This window comes from Spea bombifrons, chromosome 2 (genome assembly GCF_027358695.1).
Source record: "Spea bombifrons isolate aSpeBom1 chromosome 2, aSpeBom1.2.pri, whole genome shotgun sequence".
Lineage (NCBI taxonomy): Eukaryota > Metazoa > Chordata > Amphibia > Anura > Pelobatidae > Spea > Spea bombifrons.
The window spans coordinates 67,560,639-67,582,328 of record NC_071088.1 but is presented as its reverse complement, the minus strand read 5'-3'; the positions used below and the strand labels follow the sequence as shown (position 1 = coordinate 67,582,328).

The 21,690-nt window shown below is 42.8% G+C and overlaps 4 protein-coding genes across 4 annotated transcripts; 2 read left to right on the top strand and 2 right to left on the bottom strand.

Moving 5' to 3' along the window:
- Window positions 1-1,471: 1,471 nt before the first annotated feature.
- Window positions 1,472-4,363, top strand: PITHD1 (PITH domain containing 1). Its single transcript, XM_053454622.1, has 6 exons — window positions 1,472-1,713; window positions 2,132-2,175; window positions 2,324-2,401; window positions 2,483-2,587; window positions 3,845-3,953; window positions 4,136-4,363. Exons 1-6 carry the CDS (start codon window positions 1,522-1,524, stop codon window positions 4,232-4,234), a joined length of 627 nt encoding a protein of 208 aa, XP_053310597.1. The 5' UTR covers window positions 1,472-1,521; the 3' UTR covers window positions 4,235-4,363.
- A 182-nt stretch (window positions 4,364-4,545) lies between these two features.
- Window positions 4,546-9,996, top strand: LYPLA2 (lysophospholipase 2). The gene is made up of 9 exons (XM_053454621.1): window positions 4,546-4,741; window positions 5,551-5,582; window positions 5,988-6,053; window positions 6,218-6,265; window positions 6,349-6,419; window positions 7,458-7,531; window positions 8,448-8,549; window positions 9,025-9,198; window positions 9,326-9,996. The coding sequence occupies exons 1-9, from the start codon at window positions 4,664-4,666 to the stop codon at window positions 9,392-9,394; spliced, it is 714 nt and encodes a 237-aa protein (XP_053310596.1). The 5' UTR covers window positions 4,546-4,663; the 3' UTR covers window positions 9,395-9,996.
- A 2,376-nt stretch (window positions 9,997-12,372) lies between these two features.
- Window positions 12,373-13,068, bottom strand: LOC128473694 (DNA-dependent metalloprotease SPRTN-like). Its single transcript, XM_053455947.1, has one exon. It carries the CDS (start codon window positions 13,066-13,068, stop codon window positions 12,373-12,375), a length of 696 nt encoding a protein of 231 aa, XP_053311922.1.
- Window positions 13,069-20,194: 7,126 nt separating this feature from the next.
- Window positions 20,195-20,890, bottom strand: LOC128473693 (DNA-dependent metalloprotease SPRTN-like). The gene has a single exon (XM_053455946.1). It carries the CDS (start codon window positions 20,888-20,890, stop codon window positions 20,195-20,197), a length of 696 nt encoding a protein of 231 aa, XP_053311921.1.
- Window positions 20,891-21,690: the final 800 nt, after the last annotated feature.

Sequence of the window (21,690 nt, the reverse complement as noted above, 5' to 3'; positions counted from 1 at the left end):
CCAAAGTCCCTGGGGTAAACGAGGGGATATCCCAGGTATGCCAATGATGTACCAGGTACATTGTGAAATGGTGTCCCTAGCAGACCAACGGCGTACTCGGTATGTCATGTGTACAAAACAATCCCAGCCAGCGCCTCTGAATAATTTTCGTGGGTGGCTCCATCCCCACTCAATAATGTTCATGGGCAGCGCCAGCACAGCTCAGTTATTTTCATCAGTGGCAGCGGGAAACCAGCAAGGTATCAGGGCACATGAAGGGATCAAGCGAGGCCCAGAGTTCTTAAGTCTTCACTTGGGTAAGTTGGCAAACTAAGGACATGGTTGGCAATAAGAAACTGGTGACAAAGATGGCTATGGGAAGCTGAGGATAAACATGGCACTGTTAAACTGTTGACAAACATGGGTTAGGAACCAACATGCCATTGGGGACCAAGATGGCACTGCTTAGCTGTTTGTGTAGTAACATGGCATTGTTTAGCTGTTTGGGGAGCAACATGGCACTGTTTAACTGTTTTGGTCCTGTTCGGGTACTGTTTAACTGTGTGGGTGCAAAGATGGCACTGTTTAGCTGTTTGGGGAGAGACATGGCACAGTTTAGCTGTTTTGGTCCTGTTTGGGGACCAAGATGGCATCGATTAGGTGTTTGAGTATAAAGATTGTACTGTTTAGCTTGTTGGATGTAAATATGACACTGATAAGCTGATTGTAGACAACAAAGGTACTGGCAAGTGACAAGCTTTCATTTCAGTCCTGTTTGACTTGGATGAAATTTGGGGGCCTTTTTTCTATTTGGAACAACATTCGGGGCCCTTCCTGAAGAGAAGGTCCCTGACTCCTTGTAGACATTTTAAAAAAGGTTCCCCTAAAGGATGGTCAAAGAGGTACAGCAGCAGGATCAGTAGAACATTGGGCATGTGCAGGCAGACCCCAATATTATATATGATACATATTATATTGTCACCAATATTTAGAAATGAAAAATAATTTATGATATGATCGAAAGATAAAAAAATAATATATATATATATATATATATATATATATATATATACATACAGACACATAATTTGTGTGGGTACACTAAATTGCTCTGGTCCTTGAGGAGTTAAAGGGTGCCCCTCTTGCCCAACGGTGTAAACACTACACCCTTGATCTATTGGGTAGTGTTCTTTGAACCTTAGAGTAGTCCCGGGAGGCCAACCATGTATTTAATAAACCCCGGTCAGTTAAAGGGTTATTCTGGCATGCTAGATGCACGCTTAGTAAAAAAAAAAAAAAAAAATTATTACAAATCCGGTTTAGCCGCTGTTGCTGGGGGTAGCAAGATGGCAACGGTAGGACGTTCATATTAGCTGAGAGTAGCAAGATGGCGACGGTAGGATGTTAATATTTGAGGAGAGTAGCAAGATGGCGACAGTACCATGATAATATTAGCTAGGAGTAGCAAGATGGCGACGGTAGGATGCTAATATTAGCTGAGAGTAGCAAGATGGCGCAGTTGCCGTTGACAGGACAGTGGTTATGGCGCACGGGCATAGTCATGGAGGCGGCTGCTCGTGTGGTGCAGAACGGACAGAAGCTCCCGAGAGGGGTTTGGAGTACGGCCTGTTCCGGAGGATTGACTTGGATAAACTTGAGTGCTTGAACGAGAAAAGCGAGGGAAGCGGGAAGAGCGTATTCCGGGCCTGGGAGGACCGTGGAGACCGGAGCAAGGTGATGTTACACATCATAAGTGGATGCACGTATTTTAGTAACGGCCGAGTTGTCAGTTTGGCCTCTCAGAGCCCCACAGCAGTTTTCCCCGAATATGTTCCCTCAGTCACTTTTGACAGGTCTCCTCATGTGGCAGTCTGAAGACATCATGCGTTTGTACCCTGATAGCGAGGCCACAGGTGATATGGCGACAGTTCTCAGTAACTATAACTATGCACAGGCATGGGATGTAGTGGAAGCATTGCTCTGCAACACAGATCAGGTGCTTACATAGTGAATTTTCAGTGTATTATGTGGAAGGTGATAAGTCAGCAGACTATTAACCGCTTCAGTATTACATGGACACGCAGAATCGTATCTCTGGAACACAGACGCAATTATATTTGTGTGACCCCCCCTCCCCTCTATTTTTCTTCAGTTTGTAGAGAGCGATGACGATGCGGAATTGCTGTTTAACATCCCGTAAGTGTCATTTTTTGCACCTTCCTTAATCTCTTCCCCCACCCACAATATGCACATTTACCCCTTTACCCTTCCCACTACTCTGCCTAATACCCCAAAGACTCATCGCTGGGTCTTCCCGCAGTTACCGTGTGCTTTCTCTCGTCAGGTTCACCGGGAATGTGAAGTTGAAAGGAGTCATCCTGATCGGGGAAGACAGTGCTGCTCACCCAGCAGAGATGAGATTGTAAGCAACCAATGTGGAAGCAGAAATATGGCACGGCTACCGCCTGCACGTCGTGAACATTCTCTTCCGTCATCCTTTCAGGTTTAAGAACATCCCTCACATGAGCTTTGATGATACGGGGCGAGAGGCAGACCAAGTTTTCAGTTTGAACGTTGACGTCGCTGGAGAATTGGAATACCCCACAAAGTACGAGTCGGCTGCTTCTCTGTATGGGCCTTAGATGTGGCAACGCGTTATAGGAAGGCACGCTGCTTTGGGAAATGGGTCCTGTTTTTTAGAGGGGTAAAAAAAAAAGGATTGGCGGGTAATAAGGCTGCGTGCTTGATGAGCCCTGGGAGCCGGTGAGCCTTCGCGTATAAAAATGTTAATACCGGGGCTTATTTTACAAGCTGGGCAAAGGATGTACCTGGTTCTAGTCATATAGGAATAGCAGCCAGTATTCTAGATGTGTCTGTTCCCTATGCTCATACCTGGTAACCCCCTGAAGCCCCCCTTCCTGAATACTGAAGCAGGGCATTCTGTAATGCTGTAGTCCCCCGGAAAAGCCATGGTTTACTCTGAGTCTCCGGGCGAAAAAAACGAATAGTTCCCAGGTATGCTTATGCTGGGTCCTAAATGCTGAACAGGGTTGTCAATGTCATATAGATCCCAAAATGATATGTATGTTTTTAATCACGTCTCGGGGCAGATTCTCAAGGTCGCGCAGTCTCGGGGCGAAGGGGCAGATTCTCAGGATGCACAGTCTCGGGTGAAGGGGCAGATTCTCAGGGTCGCGCAATCTCGGGGTGAAGGTGCAGATTCTTAGGGTTTACGCAGCCTTGGGGCGAAGGGGCAGATTCTCTGGGTTTACGCAGTCTCTGGGCGAAGGGGCAGATTCTCAGGGTTTACGCAGTCTTGGGGCAAAGGGGCAGATTCTCTGGGTTTACGCAGTCTCTGGGCAAAGGGGCAGATTCTCAGGGTTTACGCAGCCTCGGGGCGAAGGGGCAGATTCTCAGGGTTTACGCAGTCTCGGGGCAAAGGGGCAGATTCTCAGGGTATATGCAGTCTCGGGGTGAAGGGGCAAATTCTCAGGGTGGCGCAGTCTCTGGCTGACTCCTTCCTATTCTACACCGCTGTCATCAGAGCTAAGATTCCCAGTTGGTGATTTTGCTACTAGTATATTATGGTTGATATCCTTGCTTGAATGTGAGTGACTCGTCTTTCTTTAAATAATGACAAGTCAGCGCATTTAGCAAGTCGCGAAATAGAATCTTCTTGGTGGGCTATTAAAGGGTTAATTTTTCATAATATTTAGAAAGTTGGCAAGTATAAGGTTGTAAGTAGCAAGGGGATTACAAGGGCATTTACTTAGCTTATTCTGCTAAGTCTAATAAGTCACTTATTTTCATTGTGTTTTCACATTACCAAGTCCATCCCCGACAATGTATTTTTGTTTCCCTTCAGGATAACTCGCTTTTCAAACATATCCCATCTGTCCATCCACATCTCCAAAAACTTTGGTGCGGAGAATACAAAAATTTGCTACATCGGCCTAAGAGGAGAATGGACAGAGGTAATATCGGGAGTGAAGCCGCAGTATATATTGCCGTTTTTTTTAAAATACGTGAATCGTTTTGACCCAACATAATGGTTGTCACATGCTTTGGACTACATGTCATTTATATAATAGGGCATGCGTTTCAAGGATGCAGCGTACCATTTATAAAGAGATTCTCATGATCTTATTTGTTTTAGGCTCAACGCCATGAAGTGGTTATCTGTAACTACGAAGCTGCAGCAAATCCAGCTGACCACAAAGTGTCGCAAAACCCAGTGACGCACTTCATCTCGTAAAGCGTTTTCCCTGTCTGTCTTAATTTGCTTAACCATTCATATGCCTCTCCATAATTGAATCTTTATTTTCTCTCTCTCGTTATACTTGATGTGTTAGTATCTGGTGTGGAATAAAATGTGTTCTTTAAACATGAGGTGTGTGTAATGCGGCATGGCAGGGGATATAATAGCGCAGATGCATGCTACTCGAGGCCAGTTCAAATGGGAGGAATGTAGACGAGACGCTTAGCACACTCGTTTCCAGTGTAATTTCGCTATGCTTCCGCCACACGCAAGATGGCAGCGAAGAGCTAGCGCGCCCGTGACGTAAAGGGAGAGGCGCCGGCACGTGACATGCGCCGGGGTTAGATCCGCTTAGAGGCTGCTGTTCATTGTTTCATCCCGGGAGGTCAAGGGTCACCGTGGCAGTGTGGAACATCACTCCGGTGCATGTGCGGAAACAACATGTCCGTGCCGCTACTTACCGATGCTGTGACAGTACCCGGAACTGAACGGGAGACAGCGGTGGTAAGACTGATTTATTTATAGATCTCAATGTAGATACATGGAAATATACGCTAGACACTTACAGAAATGTACAATGCCCGGGCATAGGTTGGGAGCACAGATCAATATGCAAGTATATGCAGCGTAGTAAATACGGTTGTGTGAATATACGGATATGATCGTATATGATTTTTAAACAGTTATACAAACCCCACCCAGTCATTACTGGTGTCAGGCGTGGGAGGATAATTGAGGATGCTAACCTTTACACTTGAGTGATTTAACTGTCTGATATCTAATCTCTGCTTCCAGACACCTATGCATATTTTATATTATGAGTATAAGCAGCAGATGAGAACAAGATCACCTTCATAATAAGGACTAAATCCATAGAGAAGGCATATCCTGGTAGATTATATAATCACTGGAATGAGGGGCAACCAAAACATATGGGAAAGATTAGGGGGTGGAGCCAGGAAATGCCATAGGGGGTGATGAAGAACTACAAAGGACAGAGGTTGAGTTCTTGTTGAATGTTTTAATTTTTTTAAGAAGTATATTTAATGGATTTCTTGGAAAAAGAGAGAGCTTATTCTGGATTGATTTCCAGAGAGATTGTGCAGTTTAAGAACATTCTTAATGAAAGGAATGTCATGATGGCCAGGACCGGGTGGAGGAGTCATTGGAGTAGAATCACACACTACTTTAGAATAAGGGATTTTACATTTGAAATGGGCTGCTTTGGGGAGCTAGAGGAGGGCATCATGCAGTGAATCAGTGTATATATATATATATTAGACACTTGATACGTGTACTTCTGTCGTTAACAGGTCATATTCCTCCATGGCCTTGGGGATACAGGGTAAGTTGAAGACTCCGATTTGTCGTGTAGAAGGGGATGGATACACAGGATGTGCATTTCTATGAAGTGCCGGTATCTACGTGTTTTACGGCGCCATTCGTCTGCCAGCCACGATTTGGCATGTTAATTTATTTTCTGTGTTCAAGTGCCAGTCCTTGCTGCAGAACTCAAGTCTTTAAAGGGAAATCTAAAATGACAATATACCTTTACTTTAACACAAGAATGTAATGTAATGAGCATGTTAAAGTATTCATTTAATAATGCAGTTACTTATCCTTGTACGTCCTAGTGTATTCCCTGGGTACTATGAATACGTGTTTACACTGCACTGTATGTATTTATCACTCTGACTTTGCTTCGTTTAGGTTGTAGCTAATGTGATTTCAATCTGTGTTTATTTTGCAGACATGGCTGGGCTGAGGCCTTATCTGGTATACGACTGCCCCACGTGAAATATATTTGTCCCCATGCGTAAGTATATTTTGTACATGCTTTGTGCCATTTCTTCAAATGTTCCAGTCGACGTTGCGACACATCTGTGTGCCTTTAACCTTCATGTTAATATAGTGTTGAAGCATGAGTGTTCCTGATTCTCACAAAGCCTTACTGTTTTTTTTTTTTTTTCATGATTCTAGGCCTCGTATACCAGTCACACTGAATATGAAGATGATGATGCCAGCATGGTGAGTGCATGCTCCTAGCTATTGGGCCTGGGAATATATATGTGCTTAGTTCAAGTAAGGGCTTCACACTTCTGTCTGTACAGGTTTGACTTGATGGGCCTGAGTCCTGATGCTCCAGAAGACGAGGCTGGGATCAAGAAGGCAGCAGATGGCAGTAAGGAACCATATATTGGCTATAGATATATTTTACAGCAGAGGCATGCTCAAGTACCCAACCAGTTAACTGATGAAATCATCGTAATTAACACATTTTGCAAACCAACAAGTGATACATAGAACAGTAGTTGTTAAATAGCGAGGCGGTTATTTCTGAAATGTAGGTTCCATGACTCCTGGAATTTTATACAGATCTATATGCATACAGTCATATCTGGTTCCTAAGTTGTTTAACCTTTTTGTGACCTGTGATGTGCCAGGTGAGTCACAGACAAACAATAGGACTAGTGCCAGTCATCATGGGTTAAACTTGTTTCTGTAGCACCTCTTTCACTGGGGATCATGGTGGGTAGTCTGATGTTGCAGCCTCCGAGCTGATGTTATATAATTGGGCTTGGTGTAATTATGAGCATACAGAAAGAGTAGGAAGAATTGGCCAGTTTAGCAGGTACCCTGCTGGAATCTGATGATCTTCTGTTCTTATGAATCAGGGCTGTGATCTAAAAAAATCTATAAATACACAGACCCAGTATCGTTACCATGAAATAATCAGGGCTTGTACGTATTTAAAAGAGGACTCCTGGTGTCTATAAGCGTCTTCTCATCTTGCACTACCTTCTGATAAAGAGTCATAAAAGCATCGTGCCCTAAAGCATCAAGAGGAAAAAGGGAGAAGCAAGAGAAATAACTTCCTTTGGTTGCAACGTATGTTGGATTAATTGATTACCCTGGCTTACACTGATGTTTTTTGACATAAGCAACTTCTCTCTAATAAAAATAGTAAAAAAAACTAGGGCAAAATTAGGATTGAAGAAAGTTAAAAGATAATTGCTCAGCTCTTGTAGTGTAAAGTGGTTCTCAATGGGTTATGCTGTCGTCTAGCCGCCTCTGGATCTAGATATAAGTAAACTGTATAATTCGTGTTTTGCTCTCAGGAGCAGTTTTGTCTGTCCATGGTTGTGGTGGTGCACAGCTCTGCCAAAGACATGTAGAAGTGTGTAGTTACCAGTGGTGACAATTCTTCCTTCTCTTTCAGTTAAGAGTATCATTGAACATGAAGTAAAGAATGGCATTCCAGCACACAGGATAATCCTGGGCGGATTTTCACAGGTGTGTGTGCTTGTATTGAGTTGTATCTGTACAAGAAACAAAGTCTTTATGCACCAGTTGCTAGTGTGAGCTGGTCAATGTTATGTTTTTGCTGCTGCTTCCGGTCCTTTTATCCTTTTTTTATGTGTACCTGTTCTTCTGTAACCCATCCCACCCGTCGTTCTCTTTCCAGTCTTTCAGTGTTTTCTTGCAGTCTTCCATGGCATGGCTAATGACAAAAGATGATTGGATAAAATCAGTCACTTCACTTTGTGCACAGACAAGCATATGTTCAATATTCACATTGGTGATAATGACATATAACTCACTTAAAAGAACAGTTATTTATTTGAAAGACATGTTCCTTTTAACAGTGTCCCAATCACCTTTGTGTTGAATGCAGAACGTGGTGGGCTTCTTAGTTCCACTTGTTTCATAATTAATGGCGCATTAGCCTTTTTAGCATGCTAGTGTGCCATTTTGCCAGGCATATTCCAGAGGAGATTAAATTGTGAGCAGTGTGTAAGCGTTGCTTATATTCTGTAGCCGTAATCATCAGTCCTCTTCTTTCAGGTAAACAGACCAACAATGTTTCCTTCACTTCAAACTAGTTAGGTTTGACTGCGCATCATAAACCATGCTGGTATTTTGTAGAAGGTAAAACGTACCTGTAACTTGTTAGCTAATTTATTAGATAATGGTTGGAATGGGACATTATAATGTTAAGAAGCTTATAGCCCACACACAACAAATATAGCTACTGATGGCCAGCCTAGCAACTTCATTGGATAATAAAACTACACCTTTATCAGTCCATTCAGTTACGGTTTGTGGTTAACGCTTCTTTTGCCCTTTTTTTGTGTACAGGTTCCCATGCCCTTCTCTGAAAGGTAATTTTCCTCTTACGTGTAACAAATACTCGTCTGCTTCTCTTTAGGGAGGGGCGCTCTCTCTGTACACAGCCCTTACCTGTGAACACAAACTCGCAGGCGTAGTCGGACTGAGCTGCTGGCTGCCCCTTCACAAAACATTCCCTCAGGTATGACCGCACAAGTCTGCAAGAATGTATGAAGCGACACTGAAATTTTGAGGTTAAAATGGGTATTTGTGACATCTACAAAAGCTGGTGTTGTTAAAGTGTCCCCTTTTTTTTAGCAGAACAGCCCCGATTTGTATATAGCATACAGGTCTCTGAGCTCGTTCTGCAAAAAACTTCTAGAAGGCTTTTGGTTCCTCCATCAAAATAAATGAACTTATTTGCTGCTCTGCAATTTAATGATAAAAAAAGCCATCAACAGCTTTCATCTTGGTGAAAAAGAGTTTAGCTATTAGAATACAGTATCAAGAAGTATTGGTAAAAAAGGTATTGTTTATTAGCTAGAATGAAATGGTGAAATGTTTCTGTCCATTGTGCCTCTAATACGCTGATATTTAGAAACGTTGATATACAGGAATGTAGAGGTTGTCCAGGGAGATTGTATAAACTTGAAAGTCCATTTGTGTTCCGACTTCAGGCTGCAAGTGGTGTTAACAAAGACGTTTCCATCCTGCAATGTCACGGGGAGGCTGACCCCATGATTCCTGTCCGGTTCGGAAACCTCACTTCAGAGAAACTGAAATCTGTGTTAAACCCGAGTAAAGTCCAGTTTAAGACCTACCCTGGAGTCATGCACAGCACTAGTCAGGAGGTGAGAACTTTCGATAATATCCGTTTAGCTGAGTATGTCCTCTCTCGTTTTCCCTCTTTTCGTGTCTTTCTCTGTACTTCCTGTTGATGCTCCTGCACATTATCTGACTGTTCTTTTACTGCTTCAGGAAATGATGGCCGTGAAAAGTTTCATGGAAAAGCTGCTTCCACGAGTGAATGAACTCAGCAGTGAATGACAGCAGGAAGGTGTAAACTCGGGCTAACTTCAGTGTTTCTTCCTCGATCTCGATTCCTTGCCCTCCCAACCCACTCACACCCACTTTTGTGTTGATTCGTGATAGAAGTATTATCTGTGTGCTACTGATGCGACAGGAGATGTTTAAGGTACGGGGCGGAGGATTGCTGCTCCTGCACCCCTCCCCTGGTCCCTGCATAGAGCAGGAAGTCACATCAGTGCTGCTTCACACGTTCTCCTAGTGTTACATTTCATGTCATTCTGATGTCACGGACCTTCCTCTAGTGGCACCAGGAAGCCATCATATACCTCAGAGGAGCAGCTGAGTGTTGTGAGAGATATGTGAATGTACCTTAAACACTCCGTCCTCTCGGGCACAGCTCAGGCAGAGAGCAGCGCGTACTGTGCAACAATGTAGGTATCGTTCCACAGCCATCTATCCCCACACCAGATCGACATCACTCTTTTAGAATGACGTCTATGCTCTGTTTTTGGGCTAAGTACTTGTAAGGTTCGGCATGCATTGGGAAGACAACGAGTGTTCCTGCTAAAGCTGCGTTATTTTTTTCTTTGATCGATCACAATAAAAGCCTTCTACCTTCATTGACTTGCCTTTTCTTCTATTTATATAGTTGTCCCAATATTAATCAATGTTCTTTATCAATCACCTGTAACTAGAAGAGTATATACAGGTAGGGCCAGGCTGTTGTAGAGGAAGCTTCTAGGGGCAGATTTGTTTTTTCCTACTAGTGGCGGTATTACGAATACTGTCCGACGAGGCACTGTGAACAGGACCAACAGAAACGTAACGTGCCACCTGGTAATTACACTTCTTGCTACAATGTGTAAGAGAAATGAGATAGTTTGCAGGAATGTGGTTTCAACCCCTTGACATCGCTGTACAATATGGTGGTCTGAAGCCTGGTACAGGAAGCATGTGGCTGGCCCTGTATAATTGTGAGGCGGCAGATACGACGCCAGAAATCACAGGTGGAAACCCAAAACACAGGCAACCGCAGGAGCACACCTCGAATAAAGGAACATGTAACGATAACACCAGAATAGCCGTGGTCTGGTACTCAGAGAGGACACTAATGCATAGTTAAGTCAGCGAGATTCCTTCAAGGTCTCTCCACACGTTGAACTATGCAAGTGTATTTACTCTAGTGACCACCAATGTTACAAATTGATTTTTTTAAAACCTTTTTTTAACTAAAAAGAGTACTGTATGCCATTCTATATCCTGTTATGGCTCTGCAATTATTCCACGTGAATGTTACATTTCGCAGAAATTATGTTGAATATCTGACAGAATTGTGAAAAATAATAGTAGATGGTAACTTATTAAAAAAGGTTATGTGGATAATTTTACAGTTGGAGATTGGGGATATAACCAACCAGACCTCCGCAAATAGAAATGGAAGAGAGCAAGTCTAATATGTTGTCATCGTTACATAGTACATGTTGAAAAAAGTCCATCAAGTTCAACCCTTCTACCTAACCTTCCTACTCTTGATCCAAAAGAAGGAAAAAAAACCCTAATAACTAGTAATAGTAATAGTACTTCGAATTCTGCCATCAGGCGGAAAAATTCCTTCTTGACTCCAAAAGGCAATCGAATTCTTCTTAGCTCCTTATGATATTAATTCTTTTCATAGCCCTGTAGGTCATGCCTTCCTCAAAGAATAATGACGTGCCACCTGGTAATTACACTTCTTGCTACAATGTGTTTGGGAAATGAGCCTGGTACAGGAAGCACGTGGCTGGCCCTGTATAATTGTGAGGCGGCAGATACGACTCCAGAAATCACAGGTGGAAAACCAAAACCCTTCTCCCTAACCTTCCTACTCTAATACCCTAATAACTACTATAGTACTTCGAATTCTGCCATCAGGCGGAAAAAATCCTTCTTGACTCCAAAAGGCAATCGAATTCTTCTTAGCTCCTTATGATATTAATTCTATTCGTAGCCCTGTACGTCATGCCTTTCTAAAAAAATATCCAGAGCCCCTTTTTAAGGCATCTAATGTATTTGATAAGACCACCTCCCTTGGCAGTAAATTCCATACATTTATTGTCCTCACTGTAAAGAATCCCTTCCTTTGTCATCTATGAAATCTCTGCTCTTAATGAACAGGTCACTCAAGAGCTTGTTATATTGGCCCTGCATATATTTATAATATAATGTTATCATATCCGTTTATGATACATATCCAGTGTATATAATTTTAACTTTTTTAGTCTCTCTCCATAACTAGTATCTTCCAATCCCCTTATTCATTTTGTAGCCCTCTTTTTGTAGCACTTTTTCTAGTTCCATAATGTCCTTTTTAATCCCTTAAGGACCGGGCTTATTTTTTCTTTTTGTACCCTTTGGGGCCGAGGGTGTTTTAACACTTTTGCGGTGCATGTGTTCAGCTGTAATTTCCTCCTCACCCATTTAGTGTGCCCACATGCTTTTTTTATTCCAACATCACTTGTTTATTGAAGATGCGTGAACTTTCCGGACGGCATTGCTCTGATGATCTGGTTACTCTTAGAACGAGCTCAATTGTGTTTTAGGTATCAAAGTGTGTTTTATTGCTGTAGATATAACTTTGCCAGATAGATGTTTCCCTCGCAGAACTGAAAATAAAATGTTGTGCAATCACAGAAATCATACCTCCCAAGCGTCGGGACTGCCTCTCTTTTGGACCTAAATTGACCCAATACTGCCTGTTCATCTTTCGTTAGCGCTGAGAATGTTTGGTGGGGATGAGTGTAGCCCAAAATTATTAAAGATGCCTGTCTTTATCAGAAATTCTGCACTTATATATATATATATGTATAGTAAGGAATTCAATAGAAATGTCCACTTGGGTTTTAAACAATTTAATTGGTATATATTACAATCAAGAACAAGAAGAACTCAAAGTAACTAAGTAGCACAAAGAACCATGTGCTGATCAGTATGTATAGATGTTCCAACATATCAATGAATTATTCGTCCATTCTGGCCCTCTTGCTAGGCAGTTGATGGTCACTGTTGTCATTTGGGTTGGCGGTTGGTGAACTGACACTCCTCTTCTTCCCTTTTTGAACGTAGTTATCGGGCTCATACACTTTAGATAAAGTCCCCCCACAGGTAAGCTGATGGTGTACCCACCAACGTTCCCGAGCAGAGGGTGCCCGATTCATTGCCCGCATTATTAAGCCAAACCTTGGCCCCCAAGCCCTGCAGGGTCCATCACAGAGCCACCAGTGTTTTCTGCATGCAGCAACCTCTGCATGGAATTTGTGCTTGATGGAAATGTTGGCGCCAGTGATGTTATTTATGCGCTCCATGTGTTTGCAGAACTCCGGTCCATGGGCTCCCTCGTCTTTGTATTTGTGTGTCACAAACAGGTAAGCATGAATCATTTCATGGAGAAGGATCTCGACAAGATCTCTCCTTAATCTCATGCTTAATAGTGGCTTGCTGATATAAATAGTGCACAGGTCTTCATTTACCTTGTAGTGACAAATCCCGGCTTTAAGTGTCATCTTGCGGCTCCACTTTACGTCTACCCACATCAACTTTCCCTTGAAAAACATGCGATTAAACGACATGAACAATTCCTGGAGGTTGGGGTTTGGGTCCAGCACCTCCCAAGCAGGATCGACAACTGAAAAGTACTCAGGATCTAAATCATCCATCGCACTGGGGAAAAGCTTCCACAGCTAATCAAGTCTGTCACCGCAACAGCTCCCTCTCACAATAATCAAGTAGCAAAGGGAATGACAGTAGAAGCTTATGATAGTATGATGTCATAGTGAGTTATTGACTTCCATGCACAGTGGTGATCTCGCCCAGCACTAAGCTGCGTGCATAAACTCACTAAAACTTTGCAAAAAAAAATGCATAAACTTAACCAACTTTGCTGCGCTTTATGACCTTCATGGCCAGAGTTTTTCCCACCCTACTGTCCAAAGCTTTTTTTGCCATGTTTTATTTGCAATTTCCATTTTTGCTATTTATTGTATTCACACAATTTATATATTATTTTCTTTCCCCCTCAAGGAGAGATAGGGCTTTCGCTTCCTGCGATTTTTGTGTGTATAAGCCATTCGTTTAACATGAATAATATTTAAAAAGATAGAATAATTATGAATAATTATTCGGATTTAAAAATAAATTTTCAATAATACATACTGAATATCAAACCTCTTCTTTTCAAGGATCCAGTGGCATCACTAGGATTACAGTCACACGGGGCAGAATCAAATTGTGCATCCTATCCTGTTCCTGTCCATCTTTGTTTTAAAGGTACAGCCTCACACCTATATATATACACGTACTGTACATATATACATGTACTATACACTGCCTTTACGCATGCCTGCCCATACACACACACATTTACTTCCCTTACACACGCTTGCTCGCACACATACACACACACTGCCATTACACTCGCCTGCCCATACATATATGTCTGCTAACCTCAGCTGCTGCCGGCACTTACACTGGGCGTCTATCACAGAAGCACTGGTAAGTCGGGGCAAGGGGGAGTGTTGTATGGGTGGCACAAGGGTTTTCTGCAGGCAGAGTGCCCCATGATATGCCTTTTAACCCCCTGTATGCCACTCTGCCTCCAGAAATGCCTTATACCCCCTTATATGCCACTCTGTCCCTTTTAACCCCTATATGCCACTAAGGCATTTTTGGAGGCAGAGTGGCATATAGGTGGTTAAAAGGCATTTCTGGAGGCAGAGTGGCATAAAGGGGGTAGAAGGCATTTCTGTAGGCAGAGTGGCAAGCCTGGGGCAGATGTGAATAACTGGGGGGCAGGTTGGCAAATAAAAGGAAATAAAAACAAAAAAATATTTTTCTCAATCATAGCTTTTACTAAATATGAAAAAATAGTTTACATGAATTAATATTTACTAGTAAAACTTTTTTCCTATAGGGTCGTCTTATATTCAGGTAGGGCTGCAACAACGAATCGATAAAATCGATAATTATTGATTCTGAAAATCGTTGTCAAGGATTTTCATTATCGAATTGATTCATTATTGAATTGATTTTTATCGATTTATAAAATGAGTTTTTTCAGAGCAAATGCTTGGAAAAACTCCCTTCCTTCTATACTCCGACCTCTAATAGAGATCGGATTATAACACTAGAATCCAGATCCCCCGCAGACAGTGGCGTCGGCAGGGGGGGGCAGAGGGGGCCATGGCCCCCCTACATCATGCTGTGCCCCCCGTGTGCCCCCCCAATTGAAACGCCGTCTTTTCTTTTTTGTTTGTAATAGACGCGGAGGATAGATAGGATAGATTGGGAGGAAGGAGGGAGAGGGGATTGATAGGATAGATTGGGAGGGAGAGGGGATAGATAGGATAGATTGGGAGGGAGAGGGGATGGATAGGATAGATTGGGAGGGAGAGGGGATAGATAGGATTGATTGGGAGGGAGAGGGGATAGATGGGATTGATTGGGAGTGAGAGGGGAGAGATAGGATAGATTGGGAGGGAGAGGGGAGAGATCGGATAGATTGGGAGGGAGAGGGGAGAGATAGGATAGATAAGGAGGGGGAGGTGGGAGGGAGGGAGAGGGGTTAGATAGGGTAGGGACGGAGAGGGGTTAGATAGGGTAGATAGGGAGGGAGATGGGGTAGATAGGGAGAAAGGAGGGTGGCAAGAATATTGAAATAAAGAGTCAAAATGAGAGAGAGAATGAATGGATTAATGTGTGGATGCATTAATGAATAAGTATAAATAATTTGTGTGAAAGAATGAATGATTGTGTGAATTAGTGAGTGAATGTAAAAGTGTTTGTGAATCATAGGTGTATTATTGATTTGTTTTTTTTGTATGGTAGTAGAGGGAGTGATTGCATGCAAGGAAGTGTTGAGCGGGGTCCAAGGAAATGCTTGGGTAGGGTCCAATTTTTTCACTATAAAATATATTGGCAGCAGGTTCTAATATTTATATACATATATCGGCAGCAGGGGCAAATATTTATATATGTTTTGGCAGCAGGGGCTAATATTTATTTATATATTGACAGCAGTGTTTAATATTTATATATATTGGCAGCAGCGTCTAATATTAATACATATTGGCTGCAGGGTCTAATATTTATATATATTGTCAGCAGGGGCTAATATTAAAGAATGAAAAATAACTGCCAGTTTAGCTGTTATTTTGAAATCATATTTCAATCACGGTCTTTACTATTATGTAGTTAAAAATGCACGTCTAACGTGTGTATGTATATATATACATACACACGTATGACGTGCATTTATATATAAATATATATATAGTGTATATGTGCCGTTTTATAATTGGCCCCCCTACTTTGGTCCCTGGCCCCCCATGTGCCCCCCCTAAATATGAAATATCAGGGGATATCAGGGGACAGAGTGGCATATAGGTGGTATAAGGGATATCGGGGCACAGTGGTATCTCCGGCATATAGGGGGTATAAGGCACATATGGGGCAGAGTAGCATATAGGAGGTATAAGGGCTATCGGGGCACAGTGGCAAGCTGGGGGTGAGATGTGCAGAACTGGGGGGCAGGTTGGCAAATAAAAGAAAATATAAACAAAAGGCACTTTTCTCATCGTTTTTATTAAAAATGAAAAAATAGTTTACATGAATTAATATTTACTAGTAAAACTTTTTTGGGTATTTTGGTAAAACTTAGTTTGAGAAATAATGTGTTTTTGGTTCTTGTACCTTTAAAATATAGCTTTAATTATTATGTCAGTAAAATAAGACGGCGGATAGAGAAATGCCATTGTGATAGAGATAAAAGTGTTAATGACACATCTTAATGTAAATTATACGTTTTTATTTTAAAGAAACGAAAAATGTGCATATTGTTTATTTATCCAATTAATCGATTAATCGAAAAAATAATCGGCCAACTAATCGATTATATTCAGGCTTTTTCTTTTTTTCCTAAATTAATATTCAGATTTTGGGGGGGTCATCTTATAATCGAGCAAATATGGTATATATATAAATATTAGCCCCTGCTGCCAATATATATATATATAAATATTAGACCCTGTTGCCAATATATTTAGTATTATCTGTGTGCTACTGATGCGACAGGAGATGTTTAAGGTACGGGGCGGAGGATTGCTGCTCCTGCACCCCACCCCTGGTCCCTGCATAGAGCAGGAAGTCACATCAGTGCTGCTTCACACGTTCTCCTAGTGTTACATTTCATGTCATTCTGATGTCACGGACCTTCCTCTAGTGGCACCAGGAAGCCATTATATACCTCAGAGGAGCAGCTGAGTGTTGTGAGAGATATGTGAATGTACCTTAAACACTCCGTCCTCTCGGGCACAGCTCAGACAGAGAGCAGCGCGTACTGTGCAACAATGTAGGTATCGTTCCACAGCCATCTATCCCCACACCAGATCGACATCACTCTTTTAGAATGACGTCTATGCTCTGTTTTTGGGCTAAGTACTTGTAAGGTTCGGCATGCATTGGGAAGACAACGAGTGTTCCTGCTAAAGCTGCGTTATTTTTTACTTTGATCGATCACAATAAAAGCCTTCTACCTTCATTGACTTGCCTTTTCTTCTATTTATATAGTTGTCCCAATATTAATCAATGTTCTTTATCAATCACCTGTAACTAGAAGAGTATATACAGGTAGGGCCAGGCTGTTGTAGAGGAAGCTTCTAGGGGCAGATTTGTTGTTTCCTACTAGTGGCGGTATTACGAATACTGTCCGATGTGGCACTGTGAACAGGACCAACAGAAACGTAACGTGCCACCTGGTAATTACACTTCTTGCTACAATGTGTTTGGGAAATGAGATAGTTTGCAGGAATGTGGTTTCAACCCCTTGACATCGCTGTACAATATGGTGGTCTGAAGCCTGGTACAGGAAGCACGTGGCTGGCCCTGTATAATTGTGAGGCGGCAGATACGACGCCAGAAATCACAGGTGGAAACCCAAAACACAGGCAACCGCAGGAGCACACCTCGAATATAGGAACATGTAAAGATAACACCAGAATAGCCGTGGTCTGGTACTCAGAGAGGACACTAATGCATAGTTAAGTCAGCGAGATTCCTTCAAGGTCTCTCCACACGTTGAACTATGCAAGTGTATTTACTCTAGTGACCACCAATGTTACAAATTGATTTTTTAAAACCTTTTTTTAACTAAAAAGAGTACTGTATGCCATTCTATATCCTGTTATGGCTCTGCAATTATTCCACGTGAATGTTACATTTCGCAGAAATTATGTTGAATAGCTGACAGAATTGTGAAAAATAATAGTAGATGGTAACTTATTAAAAAAGGTTATGTGGATAATTTTACAGTTGGAGATTGGGGATATAACCAACCAGACCTCCGCAAATAGAAATGGAAGAGAGCAAGTCTAATATGTTGTCATCGTTACATAGTTCATGTTGAAAAAAGTCCATCAAGTTCAACCCTTCTACCTAACCTTCCTACTCTTGATCCAAAAGAAGGAAAAAAAACCCTAATAACTAGTAATACCATATTTGCTCGATTATAAGACGACCCTGATTATAAGACGACCCCCCAAAATCTGAATATTAACTTAGGAAAAAAGAAAAAGCCTGAATATAAGACGACCCCAAAGGAAAAAAGTGTTACCAGTAAATGTTAATTCATGTAAACTATTTTTTTTAATAAAAGCTATGATTGAGAAAAATATTTTTTTTGTTTTTATTTCTTGTATTTTCCAACCTGTCCCCCAGTTACGCACATCTGCCCCCAGGCTTGCCACTCCAATATGGCACTGTGGCCCATGATATGCCTTTTAACCCTCTATATGCCACTGTGCCCCAAGGCATGCCTTTTGACCCCCTATGTGTCACTCTGCCTCCAGAAATGCCTTATACCCCTATATCCCATTCTGGCATTTAGGGGGTTAAAATGCATATTATGGGGCAGAGTGGCATATAGGGAGGTATAAGGCATTTCAGGAGGCAGAGTGGCATTAAGGGAGTTAAAAGGCATTGTATAGAGCACTCTGCCTCCAGAAATGCCTTATACCCCTATATGCCACTCTGGCATTTAGGGGGTTAAAAGGCATATTATGGGGCAGAGTGGCATATAGGGAGGTATAAGGCATTTCAGGAGGCAGAGTGCTCTATTAAATGCCCACTTAACGCCACTCCAGAAATGCCCTATGCCACCATTTAACACACACACACACCCTATACCCCCATTTAACTAACACACACACACAGACACACTCTCTCTCTCCCCCCCTCTCTCACCCGCCTTCCCCCTCTCTCACCCCTCTCTTACCGGTGCTTCCAGCCGGGCAGCGGGTTGACGTCGCCTTCCGCTGCAGCCGGAAGGAGGTGGAGTTGGCAGCGGGGGTTGCGTATACTTTCCCCGGCTGTCAGAGATCAGAGTTCCCCGCACCGGTGCCGCACTCTGATCTCTGACAGTCGGGGAAGGTCTACGCGACAGACGCAGACAACCCCCGCTGCTAAAATGCAATTCAGCCAACAAAAGAGAAAGAAAACTCTTTGCGGACGTTAACATCTCACGCCTGGTAGGCAGGAGGGGAGAAGCTACAAGAAACTTAATGACTTATCTAAAGCTTTACAGGAGTCAGGGCCGGCCCTATAATGGGGCAGACTGGGGCAATTGCCCCAGGCGGCACTTTAGAAGGGGCGGCGCTTTGCCGCCCCAAGCGGAGGAGAGAGAGAGGGGCACCGAGTGGTTTTCGCTTACCCGCTCGGCGCCCCTCTCACTCTCTCCTCTGCGGCGAGTCTCCCTGTTCGGTCCCGGTGCCGGCTTGTAATGCAGAGCGCCGGAAGTGACGTCAATTTCCGGCGCTCAGCATTACAAGCCGGCACCGTGGCAGAGCAGGGAGAGTCGCCGCAGGACTGTTTAAAGGTAAGTACCGGGGGGGGGAATCGTAGATTATGGCGTCGGCGAAGTTTAAAATGTCCCCCCCCGACGTCGGCGGGGGGGCGGCGTTTTAAACTTCATCCGACACGGCGTTAAGTCTTCGGCCGGCCCTGACAGGAGTCACTAAGAAGCCGGGGTCCGGAGTGTATTTACTATTCTATTTAGGATTCAGAATGATTTAGAGGTATGTGGAGACTCAACGGCAACTCCGAACACAGCGTAAATTAATTCCCTTCAGCCACTCTATACCGAGCAACCCGTTACCACCAAACTCGCTTCAGCTGCTTCGCTTATAGCCTCCCCGCGCTGTCCTGGTCATGTAGCACCGTAAACTGGGCTTGGGCTACAGGAAGGCGGCTGGGACAAACGTATTCGAAACGCGAATTAGCTTTCTTGCTAGGCTACGAGAGCCGCTTGTCAGTTAACGATACCCTAACCAGCTATGCGTGAACTTTCCGGACGGCATTGCTGTGATGATCTGGTTACTCTTAGAACGAGCTCAGTTGCGTTTTAGGTATCAAAGTGTGTTTTATTGCTGTAGATATAACTTTGCCAGATAAAATGTTGAGCAATCACATAAATCATACCTCCCAAGCGTCGGGACTGCCTCTCTTTTGGACCTAAATTGACCCAATACCGCCTGTTCATCTTTCCTTAGCGCTGAGAATGTTTGGTGGGGATGAGTGTAGCCCAAAATTATTAAAGATGCCTGTCTTTATCAGAAATTCTGCACTTATATATATATATGTATAGTAAGGAATTCAATAGAAATGTCCACTTGGGTTTTAAACAATTTAATTGGTATATATTACAATCAAGAACAAGTAGAACTCAAAGTAACTAAGTAGCACAAAGAACCATGTGCTGATCAGTATGTATAGATGTTACAACATATCAATGAATTATTCGTCCATTCTGGCCCTCTTGCTAGGCAGTTGATGGTCACTGTTGTCATTTGGGTTGGCGGTTGGTGAACTGACACTCCTCTTCTTCCCTTTTTGAACGTAGTTATCGGGCTCATACACTTTAGATAAAGTCCCCCCACAGGTAAGCTGATGGTGTACCCACCAACGTTCCCGAGCAGAGGGTGCCCGATTCATTGCCCGCATTATTAAGCCAAACCTTGGCCCCCAAGCCCTGCAGGGTCCATCACAGAGCCACCAGTGTTTTCTGCATGCTGCAACCTCTGCATGGAATTTGTGCTTGATGGAAATGTTGGCGCCAGTGATGTTATTTATGCGCTCCATGTGTTTGCAGAACTCCGGTCCATGGGCTCCTTCGTCTTTGTATTTGTGTGTCACAAACAGGTAAGCATGAATCATTTCATGGAGAAGGATCTCGACAAGATCTCTCCTTGATCTCATGCTTAATAGTGGCTTGCTGATATAAATAGTGCACAGGTCTTCATTTACCTTGTAGTGACAAATCCCGGCTTTAAGTGTCATCTTGCGGCTCCATTTTACGTCTACCCACATCAACTTTCCCTTGAAAAACATGCGATTAAACGACATGAACAATTCCTGGAGGTTGGGGTTTGGGTCCAGCACCTCCCAAGCAGGATCGACAACTGATAAGTACTCAGGATCTAAATAATCCATCGCACTGGGGAAAAGCTTCCACAGCTAATCAAGTCTGTCACCGCAACAGCTCCCTCTCACAATAATCAAGTAGCAAAGGGAATGACAGTAGAAGCTTATGATAGTATGATGTCATAGTGAGTTATTGACTTCCATGCACAGTGGTGATCTCACCCAGCACTAAGCTGCGTACATAAACTCACTAAAACTTTGCAAGAAAAGTTGAATGCTTCAACTTAACCAACTTTGCTGCGCTTTATGACCTTCATGGCCAGGGTTTTTCCCACCCTACTGTCCAAAGCTTTGCCTTTTTTTACCTTGTTCAATTGCAATTTCCATTTTTGCTATTTATTGTATCCACACAATATATATATTCCCCCCCCTCAAGGAGAGATAGGGCTTTCGCTTCATGCGATTTTTGTGTGTATAAGCCATCATTTAACATGAATAATATTTTAAAAGATAGAATAATTATGAATAAAAAAAACCTCGGATTTCAAAATAATTTTTCAATAATACATACTGAATATCAAACCTCTTCTTTTCAAGGATCCAGTGGCATCACTAGAATTACAGTCACACGGGGCAGAATAAAATTTTGCACCCTGTTCCTGTCCATCTTGTGGTAAGGGTACAGCCTCACACCTATATATACACGTACTGTACATATATACATGTACTATACACTGCCTTAACGCATGCCTGCCCATACACACGCACATATACTTCCCTTACACACGCTTGCTCGCACACATACACACAAGCTGCCATTAAACTCGCCTGTCTATATATATATATATATATATATAAATACATATATA